Source organism: Eptesicus fuscus, chromosome 4, assembly GCF_027574615.1.
Source record: "Eptesicus fuscus isolate TK198812 chromosome 4, DD_ASM_mEF_20220401, whole genome shotgun sequence".
Lineage (NCBI taxonomy): Eukaryota > Metazoa > Chordata > Mammalia > Chiroptera > Vespertilionidae > Eptesicus > Eptesicus fuscus.
This window is the reverse complement of record NC_072476.1, coordinates 10,551,851-10,578,948: the sequence shown is the minus strand read 5'-3', so window position 1 is coordinate 10,578,948 and position 27,098 is coordinate 10,551,851. Positions and strand designations below refer to the sequence as shown.

The 27,098-nt window shown below is 53.5% G+C and overlaps 2 protein-coding genes across 2 annotated transcripts in view; one reads left to right on the top strand and one right to left on the bottom strand.

Moving 5' to 3' along the window:
* Positions 1–2,763: 2,763 nt before the first annotated feature.
* SOX8 (SRY-box transcription factor 8) lies at positions 2,764–6,162 on the bottom strand. The gene is made up of 3 exons (XM_008157639.3): positions 5,741–6,162; positions 4,285–4,514; positions 2,764–3,503 (listed from the first exon to the last, which is right to left on the bottom strand). Exons 1-3 carry the CDS (start codon positions 6,160–6,162, stop codon positions 2,764–2,766), a joined length of 1,392 nt encoding a protein of 463 aa, XP_008155861.1.
* An 11,596-nt stretch (positions 6,163–17,758) lies between these two features.
* Positions 17,759–27,098, top strand: part of LMF1 (lipase maturation factor 1) — a 108,750-nt gene continuing 99,410 nt past the window's right edge. The window contains exon 1 of the mRNA XM_054714148.1: positions 17,759–17,930. Within this exon, the coding sequence (XP_054570123.1) occupies positions 17,759–17,930 (172 nt within the window). The remainder of the gene's footprint in view (positions 17,931–27,098) is intronic.

Sequence of the window (27,098 nt, the reverse complement as noted above, 5' to 3'; positions counted from 1 at the left end):
CCTGAGGCCCCGTGAGCTCAGGGGTATGGAACCCGTGGAAACTCATCCAGGACCCAGCGCCATGAGGCTTTTACACCAGGGCAGGTTGCGGGGAAGGAGGGCCAGGCCCCCAGGAGTTAACACACAGGAGCCCTGCCAAGTCCAAACAAAACTGCAGAAGGTTCAGCCCTCGGAAGCCTGGCAAGGCCCGAGCGAATGCGGGGCAGCAAAGGGGCGGCCTCATTCGCCTATCAGCGAGCTGGGTGCCGGGATTCCTCCGTTTGGGGTGTCAATGGGAGGACTCCGAGGGCCATATGGGCCTGGACAGCGCTTGGCTGGACACAGGACGAGCTGGGCCAGTTCCCTGCAGGCAGAGGGCTGTGGAAGTCAAGGGAGCCTGGCTTTTTGTAGCCCCCTCCCGTACCCCACCTTGCCCCAGAGGCTTGGCACGCCCTGGACCACACCAACCCTCATAAACCCAGACAGTTCTTCCCAAACACTGCTTTTGGCAGGCCCTGGACGTGGCTCCCCAGCATGGGGCGAGGGATGTGCCCTGGACTGCAGCCACGCAGGCGGCTGGGCAGGCAAGGGAAAGGGGTGAATGCCCCCCTACCTGGGCCACCCCATTAAAATTGCAAAGGCAGCTGCCTCATGTATCTAGGTTCTCATGAGAAGCATAATCTTCCTCTTACCCCCAGCCCTGAGAGGCCCCCGAACCAGCCGCGTGTGCCGGGGAGGCCCAGCCAGGGGGTGAGGCTGCCCCTTGCTTGCTGTCACTCCCCACAACCATTTCTCCCTAGAAACACTTTCCGCCAACCAGACAACCCTGCCTGGCTCCTGCAGGGCGGCTTTTATCCCGCTCCCAGCCTGGCCCTGCGCCAGCGCCCGAAAAATGCCGTCAGCCACCCAGAAACCCACTCTGGGATTTGCCTGGGAGGAAACCACAGTCCCTGAATCTGGCCCATCTGGACCCGCTTTGCCTACTGAGGAGGCCCCCTAGGAAGGAAGATGCATCGCCAGCTTCCTGGAGGTTTCTGAGATTTTGTCATGTTCCATTTCAGACACAGTGCCCAAAAGGGAGGGTGGTCTAGTCACCCCCCTGGGATGGAGATGGGTCTCCACCTGGGTTGGGGTCTGGCTGGGTCCAGGAGCTCTTGATTGCCCACGTCCTCCGAGGCTCAAAGAGCCCACCTCTGCCCTGGCCAAGTGCCTTCAAAATGGGGCCCGAGGAGGGCCTCGGAGCCCCACATCCCCAGGCTTAGAGAAAGCAACAAACACTGCAGCCCATGTAGATAGAAAGCATTTTTTTTTTTAATTTTATCAAATCAATCTGTACAAAAGTTAGCATGGCTTGGTCAGAAAGTAGTGAAACACCACAGCAGGTAAGTGAGAGCAAAAGTCCAAACTCAACACTGAAAAATAGATTGCATAAAAATGAGTTTGTTGTAATTCCCCACCCCCACCCACAGAAAGAGATATGCAAAAAAGACTTCTCTAGAAAAAGGTAGGAAAGTAGAAAAAGTAAAAAGAAGCAACTTCTTCAATGTATTTAAATTTACAAAGTTTAAAGGCACGAGTTTCCATAAAATTGGCAGTTATCATAGCTCAGCGTACAGCGGAAGCAGTACAGGTAAGTCAGGTATTATTCAGCTAAAATGAAGAATCTAAAAACGCTTAGTGAAGAAGGTTTTAGTTTCACAGCTTGGAGGTGGCGCCTGGTTCCTAAGAGCCAAGATTAACGTGTTTCTGAAGCCACCACACATCCCAGGAAATTCCCGTCTCTACCACTTAGCACAGTTGCGGGCAGGGATGAAACTCAATGATGTCCCTGCCTTCTAAATCTCAAGTTAATACCCGGTGCCAGGAGCACCCCAACCTGATCAGAGACACTACAAGGCAAATTCCTTCTCCCCCACAGTCCCAGCAGCCTCCAGGAAGCCTGGGCCCCGATCCAGGGTCCCAACTCCACCTGCCCTCCTGGCCCAAGTCCTCAACTCCCAGGCTTCCATTTTATCTTAAATTCTACTATCTGCACAAATTACTTCATTAATTAAAGATAAAATAATACAGGACATAAATACATTTTAACAGCTTTCAAAACAAATCAAACACGTTTGAGCTTCAAGAATTAAAATTTAAAAAATAAAATAAAAAAAGAGAGAAGTGTTAATCACAGCCAAACCTTCCTCAGAAGAGCCCTAACTACAAGGAACACCTCGGATCTAACAAGCTGGTCCCAAGAGATGCTCCTGCAGACACATCCCCGCCAAGGTGCTTCTGCGAACGCATCCCCACCAAGGCTGTGGATGTGCCCTTTCGCCGCGGAAATAGCATCCATTGGTCCTGGGAGTTCTTGGTGCTGAGACCGGCCAGGACCTCAGAACGAAGGGGGCCTGGAGACCCAGTGCCTCTTCCCTCCTTTTGTCCTTTGTACTGTGGCTCCATTTTGCATCCATCGTGATGCAAAACTAAGGCGCTGGTGTCTGCGCAGAAGAGGGACCAAATGGCCATCCTTCGTTTCAAAGCTGCCAGTCACCACAGAGAGAGAGGAGGAAAAGAGGGCTTTGTCCATTAACGGATTTTGGAGATCTGGAAGCAAAGCAAAGGAGTGGACTCGGCTGGTTTCCTGCACACATCAGCAGGCACTTGATAGAGCTGGGCACACACGGCCGCCTCTTCTCACCTCGCTGGCCAACACCTCCAGGGAGACCTCAGAGGCTCTGTCTTTTCAGATAAAGGTTCTCCTCTGCCCACGCCAGCCCCCTCCACCCAACCACGGTGCCTTCAGGGTCTGGTCAGGGTGGTATACACGGGCTGGTCCCAGTTACTGGGGGGGCTGTGGGCAGGTGGCACAGAGAGGCTGCTGAGCAGCGGTGAGGTATAGGGCCGGCGGGACGAGTGGAAGTAGGGATACTGGTAGAGGCTGGACGGGTAGCCAGCGTACGGGTTGTAGTAGTTGGGGGCCTGCAGGTCGGTGTAGTCACACTGTGAGCTGGTGAAGGAGCTGGCAGCTGCCGCGGAGGCGGCCGTGGTGACATTGGCCTGGGCGCTGTAGGAGCTGTAGTCGGTACGGCCTGGAGAGCTGTGGGACTGGTCGCCGTAGTGGCCAGGGCTCAGCTGCTCCGTCTTGATGTGGGGCCGAGGGGGACCTGCTTCGGTGGGTGACGCAGAGGCCGATGGGGCTCCCTTGTGGGCCCACACGGGGGATGCTCCAATGCCCGCGGACCCAGAGTGTGAGTAGGAGGCACCCCCGTAAGAGCCAGAGGTGGAAGGCTGGCCCGGCTCTGTGGGCAGGGCCGAGTGGCCGTTGAGGGGCAGGTACTGGTCAAACTCGTGGACGTCGAAGGTGTCCATGTTGCCAATGACCTCACTGCTCAGCTCTGAGATGTCCACGTTACTGAAGTCGATGTTCTGGCGCCCACTGTCCACCAGGCGGCGGCCTTCCAGCTTCAGCTCTTGCTTGCCCCCTTGGTGCAGGTCCGTCTTGGGGGTGGTAGGTGGGGTGGGTGGCCCGTGGGTCTGCCCTAGGGTCAGAACACATTGCAGGGATGAATGCCCCTTCTGTGGGGGTGGGGGGTGGGGCTGGCAGGGCCGGCAGGCTGGCGACATGCACACGGGAGGGAAACCAGCCCGCTAACAGCCGCAGGTAGGAATCAACAGCTTTTTGTTCCTGTACATTTCCCAGAAATTCCAGCAAAACCAGACCCAGACCTCACTCCGTGCCTGAGAAAATTCCGTTAAGCACTGTTCTATGGAAAGACCTGGGGCCGCGGAGGCCCTACAGTGAACAGCACAGTGAAGAAAGAAGAGATAACCACGTCTAGGACGCTCTCCAGGAGCGCCCAGCCCGTGCACATGATCGCTACACAATCCACACAAAACCTGTTCCTGGCTTTAGCCAGCTTCGGGGCCAAGACTGCACCCCAGTCCGTGGGTTCCTGAAGCTGGGCTGCTGACCACCATGCGGGCAGCAGAAGTGAGTCCTGGGTCAGAACCAGTGCAAAGACCAAGGGAGGCAAAGATGCCTTCGGTTAGGACAGAACCCTATGTCATAGGGTGCCAACCAGGCCACCTGTGGGACCCTCCACGCTCAGAGGGCTAAGCAGAGTACCCGCTCACCCCCAGAGCATGCACGGGAAGCAGCTGCCACTGGGAGCTTTTGGGGGATACCCAGGGAAGGTTTGGCCCTCCTGTGGGGAGTGAGCCCCTGTTCCCCTCCCCCCCCCACTGCCCATCTCTGCCATGTCCAGAACCCCCACTTCTCCCATTGGCGATGCTCAGACGCTGGGGGCCCCAGGAGCCAACCTGTATGGTCACCATGGTGGTGTGCGTCGCCAAGGCCCGTGTCAGTCTTGTACACAGCACCGCTGGGGTGGTGCCCCAATTCGGCACCCGAGTCCGAGTCACTCTGGCCCGTCTTGACGCTCTTCCTCCGGCGCGGCTGGTACTTGTAATCGGGGTGGTCCTTCTTGTGCTGAACCCGCAGCCGCTCTGCCTCCTCCACGAAGGGGCGCTTCTCGCTCTCACTCAGCAGGCTGCAGAGCCAAGGGCACAATCAGGATGGCAAGGGCGTCCAAGCCAGCACCGGTGCCCTCGCTGCCTGGGAGCCGGACTGTGCCCCGATGAAGTACAAGAAGGGGACCAGGATGACCCTGACCAGGAAAGCATGCATGCACCCGAACCTTGGGGGACACCAGGCAGTGCTCTGAGCCATGGTGCCAGTTGGTGAGATCTGTGTGCTCAACAAAGTCAAAGAAGGAGCGATAATAAGACCCAAATCTCATCTCCTTCTTCCTCTCTGACTCCCCCAGCCCGGCCTGTGTTTGTCTCCTCCCTTATGGGCGCCCTAAGGCAGGCGGGGGAGGAGGGCAGGGCCCAGCTGAGCATATGCTATGGACAAAGTGAGCTTCCCAGGATCTGAGGTGGGACTGCTCAGGCAGCTGGGCTTCTCGGACCTCCAGAAACTCTGACAAAATTCAGTGGTTCTCCATGAGGCTCAAAACACACACTGGCCTCTCAGACTCTTCCAGAAGCTCACTTGTAACTGCCTGCAGACAGGGCTTTGGGGCACAGAGGCACAAGTCCACGATGCCCCACACAGACAGATACAGGAGCACAGAAGATAAGCATGCAAGCTTTGCTCGCCCACTCATGAGCTGATGCGCAGAGAACAGTGAACTGGTGCCCTGAGCCCAAAGCCATCCATTTTAAAACCAAGTAGAGAGCGTTTGGTGGGGTGGGCTGTCCTGAGCAGCAACTTTGTCACTGCTGCTGTCCAACTTCCTACAAAAGCCACCAGCCTCACCATGCCAACGTGTGCAGCTGTGTGGGGAAGGTGCCAGCGGAGCAGACCTCCCTCTGCCCTTTCCAAGGAGTGGCACCTCCAGACACAGCATGCTGCCCACCGCTGTGTCCTGCTCCCCGACCGAGGCAACCTTTCCTGGGATAGGAACAGACTTCCAGGCTCCGAGGCCACATACCCCCCACCCCCAACTCTGCATGTCAGCCACCACCTTAGGCAGGCTATTCCCATTCCAGGTCCCAGGAATGTGGCAAAGGTGCCACACTCCTGCTGCTGCCTTCTGTGGGCCCACACCCGGAGGGCCCGCGCCTGGTCCCTGCTGGCCAGAGGGTGTTTTTCCACTAGGGCTCGCCCTGGGAACAGCCACTGGGAGCAGGGCCGAGACCGGGCGTAGAGCCACCTCCCCGAGCCCCCCAGAACTCACTCGCAGCCCCTGCCCCCCGGACTGGGGACACTCACCGCCACAGCTTGCCCAGCGTCTTGCTGAGCTCGGCGTTGTGCAGGTGCGGGTACTGGTCGGCCAGCTTGCGGCGTGCCGCTTGCGCCCACACCATAAAGGCATTCATGGGCCGCTTCACGTGTGGCTTGGCCTTGAGCGCGCCGCCGCCGCCGCCGCGCACGGGCATGGGCACTAGGCTCCAGTCGTAGCCCTTGAGCACCTGCGACACTGCGTCGCGAATGCAAGCCGGGAAGCGGTCGTCCGCCGCCTCAGCCGAGTCGCCCCGGCCACTGCCCCCCGTGCCCGCCGTGCGGCCCAGGCCCTCGGAACCCGAAGGCGACGGCGGCGCGTCCGAGTCCGAGTCCTCCACGTGCGACATGGAGCTGGCGGTGCCAGACGGGCTGCAGGGCGGCTGGGCGCGGGACTCACTCATGTCCAGCATCTGGCCCGCACGCGGAGGGACGCGCACCGGGGATGCGCACCGAGTCCGATGCCCGGCTGCGCTGCGGCCGCTTTGGGACCCGAGGTCACCGAGGTAGCCCGACCTGCGCCCACGCCGCCGCAGCCACCCGGATCCTCTAGCCGTCGCCTCTGCCGCCGAAGCTCAGTCCCCGCGGAGGCACCCGCAACAAGTTTCTTTAAGCGGCGATCGCGAGGCTCCGCCCCTCCCGGTTCCCCATTGGCCGTCCGGCTCGGCCCGCTGCCCCCAGGGCGGAGTCTGGCCGCCTCCCGCCCCTCCCCCCACCTTAAAGAAAGAGCAGTGATTCCCGCTGTGCCCCCGCGCGTCCGGCCCGGCGCTGCACCACGTGGGGCCCTGTGTGCCCGCCAGCCGAGGACCGGAGCCCGGGCGGTGCACCCTCCCGCCGATCTTCCCCGAACGCCGCGGGGCCCCCTTCCCGGAGGAGCAAGTAGGAAAAGAGGGTCAGAGATGCTCTGCACGCCCCGGGGGCTCTCTGCTCCGCTCCTTCAGAGGGCGCGTGGCGGCTCTTGTGCACCCCACCCCAGCTCCAGGCGCCCAGCCTCGGGTAGCCGGCTCCGAGAGTAGGCGGGTCCTCAAGAGCCTCCCCCACCCAGCCCGGTCTTAAGTCCTGACATCTCGTCCGCAGCCCAGAGGCGCCGGGGTCAGCTGCTGCCAGCTTGCGGCCCAGGGGAGAGTCTGCTCGGCCACCTGGCCTCAAAGCCGGGGCTCCCCGCCCGCAGGGCCGGTGCAACGTGCTGGAGCCTCTAGCGCGCCCCGAGTCTGCGAGCCGCGCACGTTCAGTCAAGGCGCACCCTGGAGCCACGGCTCGGGGTGATCCCAGGTGCCCCGCCCCATCCGGGTTCGAGCTGGGAGAGCGCGGTGGGGACTCCGTCTCAGTAGCTAGGGCAGCCCTGTGGGGCGGCGCGCTGGGCGGGGCTTGGGCTGACCCTCGCTGTAGAGTCCCCGGGGCCGACCGGCGGATGGCGTGGCCGGACGCGGGGGCCCAGGGCCTTCCGGGCATGACCCGGGGAGGTGGGGGTGAAGAGGCCGTCCGGCGGCGCTGTCCTGGGTGGTCCGGTGGAGGCGGAGGGCCCTCCGAGCTTCTGGAGGGGAGGAGGTGGGCGCACCCGCCGCGGAGGGGAGGTGGGCGGAGTGAGGGACGCTGGGGTCGGGGAAGGGACATTTCCCCGGGGACAGAGCCGGGCCGCGGCCCCGAGTCCCCGCCCTAGGCCGCTCCCGCGAGTTGGCCTTGGGCCGACCGTCCCCGAGGGCGGCACGGATTCTTTCGCCAAACCCATCGGGAGGTGACAGACCGGCCGTGTAGAGCCTCGCCAGGCAGCCTCCCGGTCGGGTGCCTCCGTGCTTGTGGCCCGCGAGCCTCCGGTGACCCTAAGCAAAGGCGCCGGGTTCGCCAGCTGCGCATCTCCCGCCGAGTCACGGACGCCTGGGCGAGTAGCCGTTGGAGCCGCAGGAGTGACGCCGTTTCTCTGGCAGCAGGAGGGGCTGGTCTGTCACCAGAAAAAATTCAAATGGAAAGTCGGCGGGTGGTGCCGAAGCTTCTGACTGCGTGGGACGCGCCTCTGGCCCTCACCCTGGCGCAGGAGACGGGGAGACCGTGCCCCCAGCAGGTCCGCCCCCGCCCGGGCCTGCAAATTCTTTCGACACGGAGACGCCGCACTTAGAACTAAGAGCCCGTCCCCCCAACTGTCCCTACCGCCCTTTCCTCACGGGCCTGCCCCCGTCCTGCAGCCTTGCATTCCCTTGCATCTGGAATGCTCCGGCCCAGATCTCCTGCCACCTGCGGGTGACTGGAAGGCCTCTTGTATTTGTTCTTGGACTAACCCGCTTGCCAAAGGTCAGTGAGCCCCACTTTCCACCTTGGGGGAAAATGCCCCAGAGTGTGGGGGCGGCGCTTGCTCTTTAAGGCGAGCAGCGTGCTGAGAGGCCCCCATCTGGTAGCAGGGGGAGAGCTGGCCTCCAGAGTGGCCTGTCCTCTTGCCTCCCTTCCTGCCTCCTGCCGCCTTTTGCTGGGTCACCTGCCAAGGAACACCTTCCCCTGCTGGCCTGTAGTGGCTCTCCTTTGGAGGTCCTGCCTCCGCTGTGGGTCCCCACTCAGCAGTCAAGAGAACACTGTGGGAAGGCCCGAGTGGGGGCTGCCTGGGGGCCTCCACAGGACCCACGCAAGTGAAAGCAGGGTTTGAAGGTAGAGGACATGGATGACAGACCTAGCCCAAATTGTCCTGCCCCTGGGGAGCAGATCCCACCCCCTTCCTTCACCCAGTATGCCCTCTAGCGCCAGATCTGGGTTTTCAAGAAGAGCTCTCCCAGGAAAATGAGGCACAGCCTCCATTGCGGGTACCAGGCAAGGCAGCTTCTCCCTGCTCCCCACCGACCCACAAGGGGTACCACACAGCCATGCCCGAGTCCCTAAGACACAGACAGGTGACTTTGGGGACACTGGGAGGGAAAGAGGGGAGTCCAGTGCTAGACCCAGTTCGCACAGTGGTGGCCACGTGTGCTTCTAGGCCCTACTGGGCTGCATTGACCACCCCAAGACTGATGGGGGGCTGCTGGTGGGCAGCCTCTGCCGTATAGGTGCAAGCCATGCTCTGGTGGGATGGGTGCGGAGGGGCAGCTCCCCACCAGGGCGTGGCCCAGGCCACTGAAAGCAAATGCGTGCACTTCCAAGAGGGTGGCAATTCCAAGAGGGTGCAGTCCGCACACAGTCCAGGATGGGCTGCTGACACGTGGGGCAGCACCCAGGCCGTCTCAAAGGCATCTGAGCTTGCCCAGCCTCATCTCCCATTAGTGCTGGCCTTGGTTCACATCTTCAGTCACTAGGCAGGCCCTGAATGGACACCAGGACGTGGCCTTTGGAGAACGAGCTGGTTGCAGTTGGTTCTTGTGTTCACCGGAATTGATGAAGCCCTGCTTTGTGCCAGGGCAACGAAGTACAGAACCACACTGCACAGTCCCTGTCTGGAAGACGCTGGCGTTGAGGAGGTGGCCAACAGCAGACACACCAAGAGGCTGAGACACGCCACATGAGGCGGGGGTCTAGGAAGGCGGCTTTGAGGAAGTGACAGTTAGGTAAGACCTGAAGCTGCCAATCTCTTGGAGAGAGAGGAAAGAGCACCCCCAGGGTGGGGATGGGTTTGTATGCAAAGGCCCTGAGGCAGCAGGAAGCACAGGGCATCTGAGAATAGTGAGGTCACGGTGACTTAAAGCTTTGAGGGACAACTCTTTGAACCCCGTCTCAGTCTGCCTTCTGGCCTCCCCTTCCCCTCAGCTTTTCCTTCCTGCCCCCACCTACCCCAATTCACTTGACTTCACCTTCATTTCGGGGGTTTTATGGTTCCAGGGAAATAATCTGATTGGCAAAGTCTGGACCGTCAGCCCTGGGGTGTGGGAAAGCTGATGTACCCATATCCTTTGGCACAGGTCCCGGGACACCTGCAAAGAAGGAGGTATGGGCTGGTAGGTACCCCCTATGCATATGAGACCTGAGGCCTGGCCAATCTTGACCTGGAGAGCTCTAGGAAACCTCTTCCAGGCACAGAGACCCCCATGTCTTCTAGGGGGCAGCCGGCCTAGGAAGCCCGCCTGTGCTGAGCACCGGACAGGCTGAGTGGAAAGGAAGGGGCTCCATGGAGGAGGGCGCCTAGCTGTCACTCCTTGCATTGCCCTGCCCATCCTCTGCCTGGCCCTGGTCTTGGACAGTCAGGGAGGCCATGTTGATAGTTTTTAGAGTCTTTAAGAGAAAGGTGTTGAGGGCAGGCCGCATGGGCCTGTGGGCCCCAAAGCCAGCATGTCCCCTGGGTCTGCAGCCCTGGCCTGGGCCTATCTATGAGCCAGCCAGAGGAGGTTGGCATCACATCCCAGAAACTCTGGCTTGGCCTCGGAGATTAATTGGTGCTTTTAATTACTGGCCGATCTGCAGAAACCAAACATCCAGGGCTGAGATGGGCTAGTGGCTCTGAGCAGGAGCTCCATCGTGGCAGCCTCATCCTGCCCTACTGCGTCTCCAGAAAGAGGAGAGGGGCTCACAGGAGTCCAGTGTCCCCTACTGACAGACTCGGAGCTCTGGGCCAAGCTTTTTGCTGAAACCCCTCCCGGACTTAGGTTGCCAGCTGACGTGGAATTTCTGGTTTGGGTTCAAAGCTGGCCCTTTGGTTGGGCTGATGTCCGCTGAGAGCTGGCTGTGTCCAGTCATCACCCTTCCATGCTCTCAGAGGACACTGGAAGATCATGCCGGGATTCCTCCCCTCTCTGCCTGAAGGACCAGGGTGTACCAGGCCAGCCTGTGATGGGCACTGGTCCCATGCACGGGACATGAGCCCCACTGTGATTGCCTGGTGTCATGGGGGTGTGAAGATGTGTCAGGAACAGCTGCAGTCCCAGCTCTGGCTTCCACTCACCCACTGCTGAGAGCAGCCCCTGAGCTCCCGGCTGTGCCCATCCATCTCTCCCCGGGTTGTGGGCACTGACCCACAAGCAGCCATTAGGGTTGTGGGCACTGACCCACCAGCAGCCATTAGGTCTCGGCACGACATCCCTGACAGCAAGCAGAGGATGCTTCTGCAGCCAGGAAACATCCTCGGGCAGAGTCCTGGGAATCTCAGCATGCAGCTAGCTTTCCCTGGTAAGGAGAGCACCAGAGGTCACAGCCAGGCCCTAGGACCATCTTCCACTAAGGAGACTGAGTCTGCTGAGGTGTTAGAGACTTGGGGTCAGACTATGCCTTCCTCTGGACATGTCCATCCCATAAGCCAATAAATTCCATTCCTTGTCCATGCCGAAGAGCTCTACAGGGCACCAGACTACTGATCACTGGACTCCAGCCCTACCCCAAGCACTCAGTCCCCTAGACCCCAGACTCCACCTTCATTCTGGGCCCTAGCTACCCTGAACCCCAGCCCCATTTCAGACCCTCACTTCCCAGGACCCCCAGATTCCAGCCTCATTCCAGATCCCCCTTTGGATCCCACTCTCATTCTGGACCTTTGCCCTTCACCATCCCCTGGGCCCCTGGTGGTGTGTGCCAAGCTCCTCTCTCTTCTGGGCGCTGAGCTCTGAGTAGCCATGTGCAAGAGGGCAGCCAGGACATCAAAGTCAACTCTAGAAAATCAGTGTTCTGAACCCAAGTCGGTGCTGAGAGCTGTGCTCATCCTCCCAAGCTCAGCTTTCACACTGGATGCAGCCTCTTGTTTAAGATGTCCAAACGTGAACCCCTCCGAAGTAGAGCCCTGTGTCAAGTACCAATGGGAAAGGCATGTCGAGGATGGAAATAAACACATCACAGAGGAAAACCTTCTTTTTGAGTGAAGTGCCCCAACCACCTCTATCAGACAGAAGGTTCCAGAGACCCATTAGTACCACGGGCAAATTAAAACACCTGTCAACGATTTCGCTGTCTAATTTTTTTAGTATTTATTTTTTGTCTTATTTTGCTGGTATTTATTTTTCTGAATGTGGTGAAGGAGGGTTTAATTGAGATGGCCTCAGATAGGAACACGGGGCAAAGTTGAAGAAAATTGCATGGTTCGTCCGCAAAGCGAGGCGGTTGCACTGTTGCAGGAGCTGGCATCCGGAAGGCTCAGACGAAAGCATGGCAAAGTGTGGCCCCACCCCCCAGGCTCTAGATTAGGGGCAGAGGGGCAGGAAGTTGTCAGGTCTCTTTGCAGTTGGTCTGTCAGGGCCTGACATGGAGCTGGCTAGTGCAGACCCAACTCTCTCAGCTGCAAACCCTCACGTCCCCTTCCTCGTGGGACATGTTATGTGTAGATAGGATCCAGCAGTCACCGGCCCCTGTGCCCCAAGACCTCTGAGGACTGCGGAATATGGGCCCATTTTGACCTACAGTGTCAGTGTGAGAAAAAATCAGCTCCTTGGCCAGGCAAGAGCAGGAGCACCCATTGTCTAGGCTACATCCCTGGCTGGTTATCAGAGGAGGGAGCTGGGACCTCAAAAGCAGTTCGTTTGGGGCTTCCTAATGGTTGAGGGTGTGTGGCCTCTCCTTGGACAGGTGCTGAGGGGGCTTTGCAGAGGTGGTCTGCTCAGCCAAGTGCAAGTTCCTGAGTGTGCCTTGGAAGTAAAGACACACCCCAAGGGCGTTAGAAGCACATTTCTGGTGGCTTTCAACATGTAGACCATCCTGAGACAGAAAGCCCCTCACACAGTCACGGCGTGGGTCCATAACACGAAATCCTGGAGGGCGTTTTCTATTCTGGAGCTTTTCCCGTCAACACTTCTGGAGCTTCTACATCATGCCAGGGCTGCTGTAGTGCTGGGACGGGGTGAGGACCCACAGGGCCCTGCCCTCCAGAAGTTCAGGCTGGCAAAGCATTCTAGAAAGCATAAAACGAGGAACCGTAGAGTAGTTTGTCATTTGGGGCTGCCAACTGCCCTTGGGGTGTGGAAAGAGGTAGGAGGGAATTGTAGGCTCCCCCAGGAAAGCTTTGGGGTTCTGGAAAGGAGGGTGTTTAAGGTCACGGGACCTGTTGTCATCTTCTGTGGCCCTTTCACTTGGGGCAAGTTAAGGGGTCACTATGGGCAGTAGAGGGGTCAGGAATGCCTGTGTGGGTTGATGTATGTAGAATGGCAGGCGCGCAGTGGCCGACACCTGGTGTTTGTTGTATTTTCTGTGCTTGTGAATTCATTATCGTCTCCTACGGGTGGGCCCATCTGGGCATGCCTTCAAGGAGAACATGGAACAGGAAGGCCGCCCACTCTTTCCAGAAATGGATTGTGTGCTTTAATCACTGGGGGAGGGTCACAGGAAGGGAAGACCTGGTGATGGATGGCGTTGGGCACAAGCTTCCCCTCAGCTCCCCTCCCCCACCATGAAATAAGAGGTTTGGGCCAAATCAGTGGTCTTGGTCTTAAGTGGCATCAGGAGCCAGGCAGAGAGGAGATGTGGAAGCTGCTGCAGGCGAGGCTGGACGGAGTGGTGGGGCCTGTGGACGGCTGGAGAGAGGCCCTAGTCACCCCAGCTGCCACCCAGACCTCAGCTGACCACAGATGCATGCCTGCGCCCAGCTCATGGGTAGCACGGCTGGCTGACACAGGGACTTGTGATTTTGAGACTGTTTGTTACTTGGCATTATTGTGGCAATCAATAACTGATACATCTCCGTGGGCAGGATTCAGCCCAAAGGCCTCCTGTTAGTGACCACTGGCCTAGGCAATTCCCAAGACTCCTTCCAGTTTAGAATGTGACTGTAAGAGAAAAAGAAAATTTAACTCCACATTCTTTGCCCCCTGTCTCCCCCGCCCCGTTCCCGCGTGCTCTCCCGCCCCCCCACCCCCACCCCAAGAGCTCTATAACCAGATAATGGAATTTTTTGCTTTCTGCTCTGCTGAGAAATCATGGCTTACCAGCTCACCGGGCCACAAAGGACCACATCTTCTGGGGTACAGGCACAGCAGTGCCCAGGGGCTGGAGCTGAGGGTGCTGGCAGAAGAGCCGGGTGAGCCGAGCAGAACAGCCGCCTGTGAGTGAGTCACGGTTCCAGAACAACCAGCAAATGGTCCAGCACCTGCTTGCCCACCCTCACCCACACTTGCCAGCCTTACCAGAGAGTTTTGGCCGCTGGACAGTCATGGTGGGACGGGCCCAAACTGATCACCCTTCCAGAGAAAGTGACAGATGTTAGTGCCAGTGGGTCCTGCCCTCCCCATCAACAGATGTCAAGACATGAAAAATTAGGGTAAATGAAGGGTGCACGATTAGACTCCGGCCCAAGCTGGGTTCTCCTGGGTGCCAGAGACAGCTGCAAATGCACGTCAGAGACAATTGTCCTGATGTGGCAGTGGCTGCCAGGCCAGGGTGCCTAGGGACAGCTGGACGAGGTGCTGACACGGGGCTCATTCCTCTGTGAAGTCGTCTCTCAGCTGCTAGGAGTGCAGCCAGCCCTTGGGCTTGTGTGTGTCCCGGCTCCAGAGCTGAGCTGGAGGAGCTGCGGATGGGCCCATCAGGGACATGGGCCCAGCTAGGGCTCCCAGCTTGTTTGTGGGTCTCCATGACACTAGTCCAAGCTTGAGCTGGCAGCTCCCCTCAGGGGAGCCCTCCCTTTTCTCCCCTCTCCTTCTTTTCTCAGCTTTCTCTCTGGCTTGACCGTGGGTCCTCCTATAACCAGTCCCATGCAATTGGGCCTCGTCTCAGCACCTCACAGCCTCTCTCTCCCATATCAGCTTGACTCTTTCTCTTACAGTATTTTGCTTGAAACTATAGGTTCAGGAGCCCCACCCACCCACCCCTGCCAGTCCCCTGGTGCTGGTGAGAGACTGCTTGGTGGAGACCCCAGCATGCCTGTGGTGCAGGCACTGAGCTGTTGGCTGAGAACAAAGCATCCTGGTGCCTCTCCAGCACGAGCTCGAGCTCTGGGCACCGTGGCTGGCCGAAGGTTTGCAGAAAAGGTTTTGTTTTTAAGTGCAGCGCCTTCGGCATAAGACACTCCCACATCTAAATATTATTCTAAAACTGTTTAATGCTCCCTAATGTAGATGAAGAGGTAGGTTTGGTGTAAATGACACGACCTACCCTGACAGGTAAAAGCAGTGCCTTCCAGGTGATTTTAAACAACAGCAGAGCATATTTTTTTTAAGTTGTTTTGAGGTGAAACTCACATAGTGTAAAAGTAAGCATTTTTAAGTGTACAATTTAGTGGCATTTAGTACATTCACAATATTATGCCGCCACCACCTCTATGAAGTTACTCAACATTTTCATCACCCCACAAGGAAGCCCTGTACCCATTAGCAGTCACTCCTCATCCCCCTCCCCCAGCTCCTAGGAACCAGGGATCTACTTTGTCTCTGTGAATTTGCTTATTCTGGGCATTTCATATAAATGAAATCAGACAACATGTGGCCTTGTGTGTCTGGTTTCACTCACTTAGTATGATGGTTTTGCAGTTCATCTATGTTGTAGCATGTGTCAATACTTCACACCTTTTTATGGTTGAGTAATACACCAGTGCATTTTTTATTACATTCAGGCTGAATGGGCAAGAACTGAGGCCATCCTCCACCCGAGCCCTGTCAGTGGGGTCCACTCCCTCAGATGAACTGGACCTCTTCGGTCAGGTCCCAGGAAGGAGGACCCTGGAGGAAACATGAGAGCATGAGCTCTCGGCAGACCTCTTTGATGGCCTCGCCCACTCCGGGCAAACCCAAAGAGGGAGCCGGGAGCCCAGCAAGCTGGAGGCCAGACAAGGGGCCCCTTTCTGCTGTGCACAATGCCCCATTGTGCCCTTCTCTGGGGAGAACAATGCAGCCCCCTGACAGGGGAAGCTGAGGACAAAGGGCCCATTTGTGAGGACCGTCCCCACCTGAAAAGCAGCACCCCAGGTCACACCTGACGGCAGAGCCATCCTTCCTTGCCTTCTGTCTCCGAGAGGCTCCTGCATCCGGACAGAGACCCAGGGAAGCATGGGCCAGCTTGGGCTGAGGGTGCTGGATTCTGCCTGCTCTCCCCAAATAGCGGTGCTGCCCCAAGTGCTGGGCCTGGACTACAGGGAGGAGAAGTGCAGGTTTGGGGTTTTCAGGGAAGAAACTGGGAGCAGGGCATGAGCCAGGGCTAAAGTTCTCCTGATCCTCAAGGCTGTGAGCCCTCTGGGCACTTGCTTTCCTGCTGGGGGTTCTCCAGGATGTGGAAGATGTTTGCACCGCCCACTGCAACATCTTTTATAGGTCCCCCTTCCGGGTTGGGTTCCAAAGAAAGGGTTTTTCATTGGAAAGAAAAGGAAACTTGGAAAAAAAGTCACACTGTAAGATGCACTTACATGCTATTATTCCAACAATGGTTGGGGGGAGGGATGAGGGAAAGGCTGGGGAGGGGTTCCAGAAGTTGCTGGTCTGGCCTAGATTTGGGGGATTCTATGTCCAGAGCCAGTCCCTGACCTTACGGAGCGCACGTTACAGGTAGTGAGGATACAATTAAACAAGCAAGAAAGATTAATAATTTGACCACACAAGTATTGATAATTTATATGTCAAAACACCAGGAACAAGATTTACAAACAAACAAACAAACAAAAAACCATCAGGACAAACATTTGCAATAAACACAAAATAACAGGATCTTCAAAATATAGAGAGCTCTGACAAATGAATAAAAACTCATACCTGACAGATGAAACGGAGGGCCAGAGACCGTGGGATACCAGGACACAGGCTTTATTGGAGATCACCCTGCCGACCCGCTTTCCAGAAGGGAAAAGGGGAGGGAGAGAGGGAGAGAGAGAGAGAGAGAGAGAGAGAGAGAGAGAGAGAGAGAGAGCTTGCTGGGGTGAGAGTACCTTTTAAGGGGAGGAAAAGAGGGGACGGGGCTTAGGGCACTCAGCCCACGCTGATTGGTGGTTTCATGTAAGGCACATGATTAGGCACCTAGGGATTTAGGAATTGGGGGTTTAGGGTATATGGCAGGTGCTGATTGGTGGTTCAATGTACAGTCCATATAAGGTGTTCAGGAATGTACGGCTGCAGGTGGAGTTTACATCATACTCCGTCCATCAGTTGGGGGAAGGGAGGATCTATCAATACCTACCTCAATCATTTGCTTCCAAGTGTCCCACAGTTTACCCAATGACCCCTGGGGCTCTAATCCTACTTTATCCAGCACACCCCTCTTTCTTCAAAGGAATGCCTATGATTCCATCCTCTTGGAGCCACCTCTCCTGAGCACTGCCTGGACTGCTCTAGCCTCAGAATGTAGACGTGCTGGTGTCCTCACTGGGGTTCTGCTCGGGTCATTCCATTCCACCATGGCTGGAGGTCCGAGCCCGAAGGAGTTCTGCCTATCTAACACCAGCTTTACTGACCTGAGCTAAAATTCAAGGCCTGCTCTGTCCCTCACCAACGATGTGACTCCCACCACAGCATCCTCCTTGGACAGCAAAGATGAGAAGTCCAGGAGGGGACACCTGGCCACACACCCATGCACGCAATAACAGCCTGGGGCCCTGGATTGAACCACTGCTCCAGCCTTTCCTCTGTGGGACTGCAACTCCACACACCCCATGAGCCGCAGAGGGCGTGAAGTACCTGCCAGGGTATTCAGCTGCCCACAGCCCAGCTGCCCTGAACGATGACCAGCACCCCCCGGCACCACCACCACCAACAACAACCCCCCCTTCCCGTACTGGCCAGACACAAACATTCCAACAGTCTCCTTCCCATTGCATTTCTATTTCTGGAGTGCCTTCTGCCCCCTCCCTAGAGTATGGGTCCATGCGGGCTGACGCCTAGGTCAGAGAATGCACTGGGGGCCCTCTTCGATGTTGGCTAATGAATGAGTGAATGAATGAATGAATGAATGAATGGAGTTGGTCAACCCCTTCCAAGTGGAGTGATGCTTATGGTTTTCCTAGGTACCCACCTCCTTGCCCTCACTGTTACAGTGCCCCACACAGTCTGCTGGGGGCACACGCGCGCTCGGGCCAGACGACAGCTCCCCGCACGTGGGCGTGTCCTCCGGGTAGTGGTCCGGGCCAGATGGGGTGGGCGTGGTCTCTCCGCTGTGGGCGGGCGTCCCGGCGCGCAACGCTCTCCGCGCATGCCCCTTGACGGCCCCGCAATGGCGGCGCCCGGGGAGCAGCTTAGGAGGCGGAAGGCTGCGGACGCTGGCCAGGAGCCTGCGTCTCCGCCGGGGCCGGGGCACGACCCCGCGGGCTGCCCGGCCCGCCTCCGCGCGGGCACCTTCTGGCTGACCAGGATCGTGCTCCTGAGGGCCCTCGCTTTCATTTACTGTGAGTCCGCGGGGCCTGGGCTCCGTCGGTATCGCTCCTCCGCGCGCGCACGCGACTCCCGCCAGTGACTCTGCCTCGCTCCGTCCCCAGGCCGCTCCTCAGGCCGGTACACAGCGGAGCCCCCAGCCGTATGCGCCCACGCCACTGCACATGCACCCCACTGCGCGACTCCCTCCCCTCGGGTCCCGGGATCTGGCTGAGGTTTTGGGGAGCGGGGGCGGGGGGGAGGGGGGACGAAGGGAGCGGTAGGTTTGGTCTTCGCAGGTGACTTCTTACCTGAGCCCACTTTGCCCTCTGTTGCCTGCCCCCTCTTGCCCAGTCACACCCGTCGGCCGTCAGTTGCCGGGACCGGACCCCAAATGGAGCAGGACTGCGCAGGGCCCCTCGCAGGACCTCGGCCAGCCTGGGGCCGCGCTACAGAAACTCAAGTTTATTAGTCCGATGTGGGCTGGGGGCCGCGAGAACGTGGGCGCCCAGCGCCCTGAGCAGCACCCTTTTCCTGGACACCGGAGCAGCCCAGCCGCAGAGAGTAGTGTCTCCGCTCTGTGCGCCTCCGATTCCACGAGCGCATCCTAACCGGTGGGCAGCTCCTGTGGGACCCAGGGCCTCTGGAACTTTCGTCATCCCGGAGGCCCAGCGTGTCCGAGGCGCCCCCCCCCCACCCCCGCCTCCTCAGGTTCACCAGAGGTTTGTTGGCAGCTTTGAGACAGCAGCAGGTGAAGCTTTCGCATTACCTGTGGGGCTGAGTGTCCACATCTGATCAGGCTAAGAACTGCCTGAAAACCCGGCAGCAGTTCGGGGCCTGCCCAACCAGCCTGCGGAGCCCCAGAGAAGTCAGTCCGTGCCCAGAACACCAGCCCCGGGCCTGGCAGCCAGCGCTGAGTCCACCTCCCCCACCCCAGTCCCTACACTCAGAAGGGCGCAAAGGCCCTGAGCTCTGAACAGTAGGGAACACACAAGTACATGCTTCATGAGCCCAACCTGTAGTCATGACTAAAACCAAACTCTCAGATTCTTCAAACAAACCTGTAAGTGAGGGGAGACCAGTGAGGATGGGGAAGGGTTCCAGGCTGAGATGCCCGGGCGAGTGGTCAGTCAACTCCCGTGCCGGTCCCTGGCAGTGATTGTGTGCTGTGGGCACTGAAGGGCTCACTTCATTTCTAAATCTCTTCCCTCACACGTGGAAGAAAGAGAATTGCAGCTCTCTGGACAGTGACCTTCCATAAACGGGCAGCACCCCAGGAGGGTGAGGCTGAAGAGTTCCTTCCCTGGGATAAGGCAGGCTATCTCCTGGCGCACAGTGGGCACGTGATTGTCACTGCACGGCTTCCTGGAGGGACTCCATGTGTCACGGGGTTGCCAATATGGGCGTTCCGCTCAGCCCTCTTTCTCTTTTAAGTTGCGTAAAAAATAGTTCCTGCGGTGTTGCGTTATCCTCCACAGGATTAAATAATCATTCTAAACGTTTGAGCTGTCACTTAGCCAAAGATGAAGTCAAGACTAAATCTGTGAGACTTTATTAGACCTTGAAGAGGGGAGCCTATAGCAGTGGAAAAACCCCAGTGGCTTCGCTTGCAGAGAGAGAGCACAACTTTATAAAACCTGGCCCTCGGCTTTCCAGTGAGCAGACTGCCTTTGATCTCCATGGGGATTCTCTGTTCACTTCAAAAGGAAACAGTTTTGAGACAGAGGGTCAAGCAGATATAGTCTGTGCTGAGCACAGAATGATTTGCTTTGGCAGATGCATTTTTTTTTTTTCTGTCTTGCAAGTATGCTTGGGGTAAAATCAGTATTTTTCAGCTGTATGAGGGAGCCGTTCTCCCATCTTTCAGGGACAGGTTGTATGGCTGAGATGGCTGGGGATCCTGCACTGATCTCTGTCTAGTGGGTTCCAGATCTCACTGGACTGTGAGCCACTTCAGAGTCCCTGAAGTCCCAGGAATTGTCCACAGTGCCATAGGGCTCTTCACACATTTCACTTGATGTTGAATTTTATAGTTACTGTCATGGACTACTAATCCCATCACAAGGCTGAAGAATGGACCCTTGCCCTACGCCTCCTTCACCCTCTATGCATTTAGAATTCTTAATGTTGTTAACATGCCAGTCTGTTCGTCCACCTGTGAGCTCCTTGCAGCACAGACACAGTGTTTTATTCAGACCCCTCTATCTTCCAGGGAGACCTCCTGCTCCGTAAAATTTTCTTGACTTTGCACGCGGTCTTTTGTCATTGTTCTGTGTCGCCACCGGATACTTTTCCAACCATGTTTTCTTCCCCTCTCTTGCCTGCTCCTACACTATCCTTAGTCCCAGGGTGTGAACACTCAGTTCACAGACTGCACACCTGCAAGGCCCCCTGGCTCTCCCTCCAGTTGTATTCATAATTCCTCAGATCTCAGTCTTCTTATTTCTTGGATTATTCTCTCTTTTTGGTGGAATATATCCCCGAACAGCTTTTTAAGAAAGACTATGGAGAGGGTAAACTTTGATGTCTTTCCTTGCATTCATGGAAATTATCAGTTTGCCTGCGTCTACAAATCTTAGTCAAAGCAGTTTTCCTCAGAACTTGGCTGGTGTTGAGAAGTCTTCCCAGTCTGACTCCTGCTCTTATGCAAGTGCCTAAAGGGAAACTCTTCTATGCACACACTTCTGCCACCAAATGTGTGAGTTTTTTCCTCGCATTAAACAATTCTGACAGTGACTGCCTGGCATTCATCAGACCCCACAGGCTGTTCAGTCCCATAAGATCATTCCCCCTTCAGGCCCCAGCCACAATGTCACCTGTGGTTTTGACTGACCAGCTGTAAATCAGGGTTCCCAGGAGCCCTCCTCGGGTTCCACAATGTGCTGCAAGGGCTCATGGAATCAGGGAAACACTTTTACTCACTGGTCTGTTATAAAGGATGCAACTCAGGAAGAGCAGATCGAAGAGGTGCCCGGGGAAGGCGCGGGAAGGGTGCAGAGTTCCCATGCCCTCTCCAGGAGCACCAGGTTCCCAGCACCTCTACGTGTTCAACAACCCAGAAGCTCTCCAAACCCCTTCATTTAGGGTTTTTATGGAGGTTCCATTACACAGGCTGGTTGATTAAATCATTGGTCACTGGCTATTAGCTTTGTCTCTAGCCCCTCTCCCTTCAAGAAGTTTGGGGACAGGGCTGAGAGTTCCAGACCTCTAATCACAAGGTGGGTTCCCCTGGTAACTAGCGCCCTCCTCCAAGGGTCACCTCATGGGAATGAATCCAGGTCAAGTTGAAAGGATTGTGCTAATGAATAGCAACAAGTGCTCTTCTCACCCCATCACTAAGGACATCCCAGAATTTTTAGGAGCTCTGTGCCAGGACCAGAGATGAAGACCAAAGAAATACTTATTGTCTGACAATCTCACAGGGACCTATTTTTCTCTCTGGAAGCTTTTACAGTCTCCCCATCCTTCCTCTGGTCCTTGTTATTTAGTGGCAGGACTACGTGAGGTCCCTTCCTTGTTTCTTCTCAGCGGCCCTGGGGAATCTCAAGACTCCTGCCCTATTCTGGGCGTTCTCTGGTCCTATGTAGTCTGCTGACTTGAGCCCATGTCCCAAACACCCCATTTGGGGACCACCGACCCATCTAGCCTCCCTGTTTGGGTGGATCCTGAAAAGCCACTTCCCAAAGCTAAATGAGGGTCTGATGGAGAAGAAGATGGGCTCCTCTCAGGTCCTGGTAGTTGTGCCCCGTGTGGAGCCCACCTCTGTGACTTCTGTGACCATCAGTAATGGTGCCTGTGCTGTGGCATCTCCAGAAGGAACCGTGAGCATGGGAGCCAATGAAGGGCTTTTGACACGTGAACAAAATTGCTTCTCTCATCAGCTTCACCTTGTTACCTCAGAGTCCCTGGGGTAACAGTCTTTAAAAATTCAACTTTGAAAGTATCTCAAAGCTAGTTTCTGGTCAGCTCTAATTTCTGGTTTGCGTATAGTACCTTTTTTTGGTTTAGACGCATCTTGTGATACCATGCTTGCCATGTATATTTTTATTTTTTGCAATTAGTCTAGCCTCTTTCTTTACATTACATATAGTAGAATTTTATTACCTTTCCCCTTCCATTCATTCTCCTTGGTTGAGTGCTGTACTCTGAGGTGAATCTCAGTTGCACTTTCTAAAAGGGGTAGCTTGTTACACTTTTGGTGATGACAAATCAAGTCTCCTGGGATCTTGTGGCTCAGCCTGGCTCCCAGATGGCTCCGGAGTGCAGGATTGAAGTAGCAGAGCAGAACCATGCTTAGCTGTTCTTTGGACATTTTGAGGGAAAAGTGGAACCAAAAGAATCCTTAAAATCTTGCCTCATTCTATGTTGTTCTGAGCTTCCAGTGATTCTGAGAGTTTCTGGGACATTCCTTCTTGTTCTCCAGGCCACTCAAATTCTAATGAAACACTCTGCTTGGTTTTACAAGCTTCTCTGTAAAATGCGTCCAGTTTGTTTAAAAAACAAACCCCACTGCCCTACCTCTGAGCTCCCTGCAGCACAAGCCTTTAAAGAAAAAGCATCAGGCTCTTCTGTCAAAGCCGGAATTTAACCACCGTCACTGAAAACTGTCTGGTGGAGAGTGACATTTTAGGGATGATTCTGATTCAATTTTATAGTAATTGATCTGAAAGAGAAAACTAATTTTTTCTTTTTTCTTGACTTTATTGGATGACATTGAGTAATAAAATTATGTCGGTTTCAAATGTACAATTCTATAACACATCATCTGTATATTGTGTGTTCACTATCCCAAGTCAAGTGTCCTTCCATCACCATTTATCCCCCATTCCCTTTCTTTTTTATTTGTATTTATTTTAATTCTCACCCAAGGATATGTTTTTATTGATTTTAGAGAGAGAGGAAGGGAGAAAGAGAGAAGCATCAATGTAAGAGAGAAACATCAATCAATTGTCTCCGTGTGCATCCCAACCGGGGATTGAACCCACAACCTTTTGGTGTACAGGATGATGCTCCTACCAACTAAGCCACCGGCCAGGGCTCTTTTTTATGTTTAAAGAATATTTGCAGACATCGTGATAATGCATGTATAGGTATATAGATGGCCTGTTTACCTGTCCTAGATCAGTCTCTGGGCTACCCCATAGTGAGCAGCTGAGAAAGTCTTCATGCCTCACCCCCACCCCTTCGTAGACTGGGGGTGGGGGCTGACTGAGCCTTCCTAAGGTTGGTTGGTTGGTTAGTTTAGCTTTGAGATCCTATGATTTTTTAAATTTTTTGTTTATTCTTTCTACTTAATCATTTCTGTAACAGGAGTGGACATTGAAATAGTTTTATTTTTTCTGAAATTGTAATCCAGTTTGCTTTTTTTTTTTTTCTTTCTGATAAGTAAGCTAGGAAGTTTTCCTATGCTTTTTGCCTTAGAATTACTTTTTAAACTATTTAATTGGTGAGACCAAATCTCATTTTTCTCCCATAGCTTTGGAGTGTGAATTGTGGTTTTGGGGAGGAAGGACATCCAGCTGTTTAGCCATTGATAATGAGGTCCCCGTGTGGAAGAGCCCCAGGTGGGTTCTGCGGTGTGTAGGACCAGTTTGAGTCAGGAAAGAGACATACACACATAGCTCTCTACTGCCCTCCCACCCGGCCTTCTGCCGTGTCACAGCCCTCTGCATCTGCTGTGTGTCTTTGGCAAGTTCTCCTCTTCCTGTCCATTCTCTGTCCTCTAGGAGCTGATCACTGAGGCCAGCCCATGCTCCAGGGGAGGGGAGGACTCTGCTACCCTTTGGAGGAGGCATCTCCATTATCTGGAATTTCTCTGTGAGGAAGATGTGTCTTCTCCCCGTTTATCAACCTTCAGAGTTAATTTCTCTTGGGGTTGTGGGCCAATGCTGTTCCTCATTGTGGTGTCAAATGTCTGGCTGTGGGTGGTGGTGGGTCTTCCCACTTGTGTCCCGGGTCCCTGTTCTTTATCCTTCCAGCACCTCCTTCCTTTCTGGTACTATAGCATGCTACAGCTCCTTTCATAGTTCCTACACTTAAAAACAGCCATTTCTCCAGAAGCCCTGGTTCTTTTTATTAGAGAGTGTTAGACACTCAAGTCTGGGTGTCCATTGCTACAGATGTCGCTGCTTTCAGACCCTCTTAGTGGACAGAGCTAGGTTATATATGTGTGTGTACACCCATGTACGATTGCTTCTCTGCATATCCATCTGAATATATGTTCAGGTAAATGTGAGATTATTGCCCTGGCATCTCCGAGTCTAATCCAGTGCACAGGTGTGGGCGGCCTCCCATTCTTGCATGTCTGCAACTTTCTTCTCCACCGGTGAGAAATCTTACCCCATTATCCACCACAGTTTGTTTATTTGCTCACCCCAGTACACATGCAAAGCAGTTTCAGAATTGTTCACCTACCCCCGTGAGAAAAACCAACTAGACTCCAATGTTTACATACAGATCCTTTTGTCTTTGTCCTTACAGTTTTCACTCGGAACATTTTCCAAAGTTACTTAGGCCAGCCCTCCCTTTACCCTCCCATTCAGTGTGGTCTGTTATACATTTGCAATAGTGTTCATTTGTCACAGTCTGCATTCCATCCTGGCATCCCCTGACCTTCTGGCTAGGTTGTTTTGATAGTTTGTATACATTAAGGTTCATTTTTTTGTGATGTACAGTTAGGTCTATGGCTTTTGACAAATGCTTAGTTATCCATCATGCAGTATTCTGTAGTATAGTTCTGTCCCCTGAAAATCGCCTTGTGCACGTAGTCACCACTCCCCCCCACCAGCTCCTGGCATGCTCTGCTCCGTGCTCTGTCCCTGTGGTTTCGCTGTTTCCAGTGTGCCGAATGAATGGAATCCTGCAATATGTAGACTTGGGGTCTGGGATCTTTTACTTAGCAAAATGCACTTAAGGCTCATCCATGTTGCATGAATCAACAGTCCTGCGTTTTTGTCTGAATATTATTTCATTGTATGAATGTATCGCAGTTTGTTTATCCATTTCCATGTTGAGGGACAATGATGTTTGTTTTCCAGTTTTAGCAATTATGAACAAAGCTCCTATGAACATTTGCATGCAGTTTTTGTGTAAATGTGTTTTCAGTTCACTTGGGTGAATACCCAAGGGTATAATTGCTGGATCATGTGGTAAATCTATGTTTAACTCTACAAGAAACTGCCAGATTCGTCCAGAGTGGCATACCAATTTGCATTCCCACCAGCAATGAATGAGAGTTCCTGTTGTTCTGAATCCTCTGGAGCATTTGCTGTTTTCAGTTTTTTGGATTTTGGCTGTTATGATAGGTGTGTGGTGATACTGCATTGTGGTTTTAATCGGCGTTTCCCAGTAACAAATGATATTGAGCATCTTTTCATGTGTTTATTTGACATCTGTGTATCTTCTTTGTGTGAAACAGATGCCTTCAATGTCTGTTCATATCTTTTGCTCATTTTAAAACTTGGGTTTTTGTTTTCTTATTAAGTTTTAATGTTACTTTATTCTGTACACAAGTCCTTTATCAGCTACGTGATTCGCAATATTTTTTTTACCAATCTATGCCTTGTCTTTTCATTCTCTTAAAAGTATTAATTACAGAACAAAAGTTTTTCATTTGATAAAGTACAAATTTATCAGTTGTTTTCTTTCATGGATTATGCTTCTGGTGTTATATCTAAAAACTCATTGCCAGACGCAAGTCACATAGATTTTCGTCCAGAAGTTCTATACTTTCATGTTTTATATTGAGGGCCATGGTCTTTTGGGAGTAAATTTTTGTGTAAGATGTGAGGTATGTGTCCAGGTTCATCTTTTTGTATCTGGACATTCAGTTGTCCCAGTACCATTTTTTGAAAAGATTGTCTCCATAAATCCGTTGACTGTATTTGTGGAGATCTATTTCTAGGCTCTTTTCTGTCCCATTGATTTATTAGTATGTGTCTGTCTTTTTGCCGGTATCACACTGCCTTGATTACTGTAGCTTTGGAGTAAGTCTTGACATTGCATAATATGAGTCCTCCAACTTCGTTCTTTATCAGAATTATTTTGCCTGTTCTAAGTTGGTTTTCCAGATAGATTTTAGAATCACAAAACATCTAGAGAAAACAAAACAAAAATCTAGAGAAAAGCTTGCTGGATATTTTGATTGAGATTACATTGAGTCTATGTGGGGAGAATTGACATGCTGACTCTTCAATCCATGAACACTATGTATCTCTCCATTTATTTAGATTTTCTTTCATCAATGTTTTGTAGTTTTCCACATACAGATTCTGTTAGAATCTGTTAGATTTTTATCTATTCACTTTTTGGTGCTATTGTCATATTGTCAACTCTTATAAAATTCAGATTATAGTTGTGCATTGTTGATATAGGAGGAATACAGTTGACTTTTTGTATATTAATCTTGTATTCTGTGACCTTCATAAACTCATTTATTAGTTCTAAGAGTTTGAGTGTCTTTTTAATAGATTATTTGGGATTTTTTTTAATATAGACAATCATGTCATCTGTTAATAAAGATAGTTTTATATCTTCCTTTCTAATCTATATGCCTCTTCTTTCTTTTGCTTGCATCATTGCACTACCTAGGACTTCCCATACAATATTGAATAGGAGTAGTGAGAGAGACATCCTTGCTTTGTTCCAAATCTTAGGAGGAAAATAATTGCTCATCTTTTAGTATGATTTTGGATGATTTTCATAGCTACCCTTTCTTGTTTTTCATAGCTACCGTTTATAAGTTCATAAAGTTTCTTTTTCTTCCTAACTTGCTGAACATTTTTATCATGAATGGATGTTGAATTTTGTCATGTGCTTTTTATGTGTGTGTTGATTAATATTGTCATATGGTTTTTCTTATTTAGTGTTAGTATGGCGAACTACATTGATCAATTTTGAGTATTAAACCAGCCTTGCATTTCTGAGATGCAATTATTGTGATATATTATCTTTATTTTTTCTTTTGTGAGTTTTAGTAGTTTGTCTTCCAAGTAATTAGTATATTTCATCAAAGTTGTTGAATTTATGATCTTAGAGAGATTATAGTGTTCTTTTATTATCTTTTTAATGTCTGTGGGATCAGTAACAATGTTTCTCCTTTTTTAAAATTGATTTCAGAGAGGAAGGGAGAGGGAGAGAGAGAGAGAGAAACATCAATGAAGAGAAAGAATCACTGATCGGCTGCCACCTGCACACCCCCTACG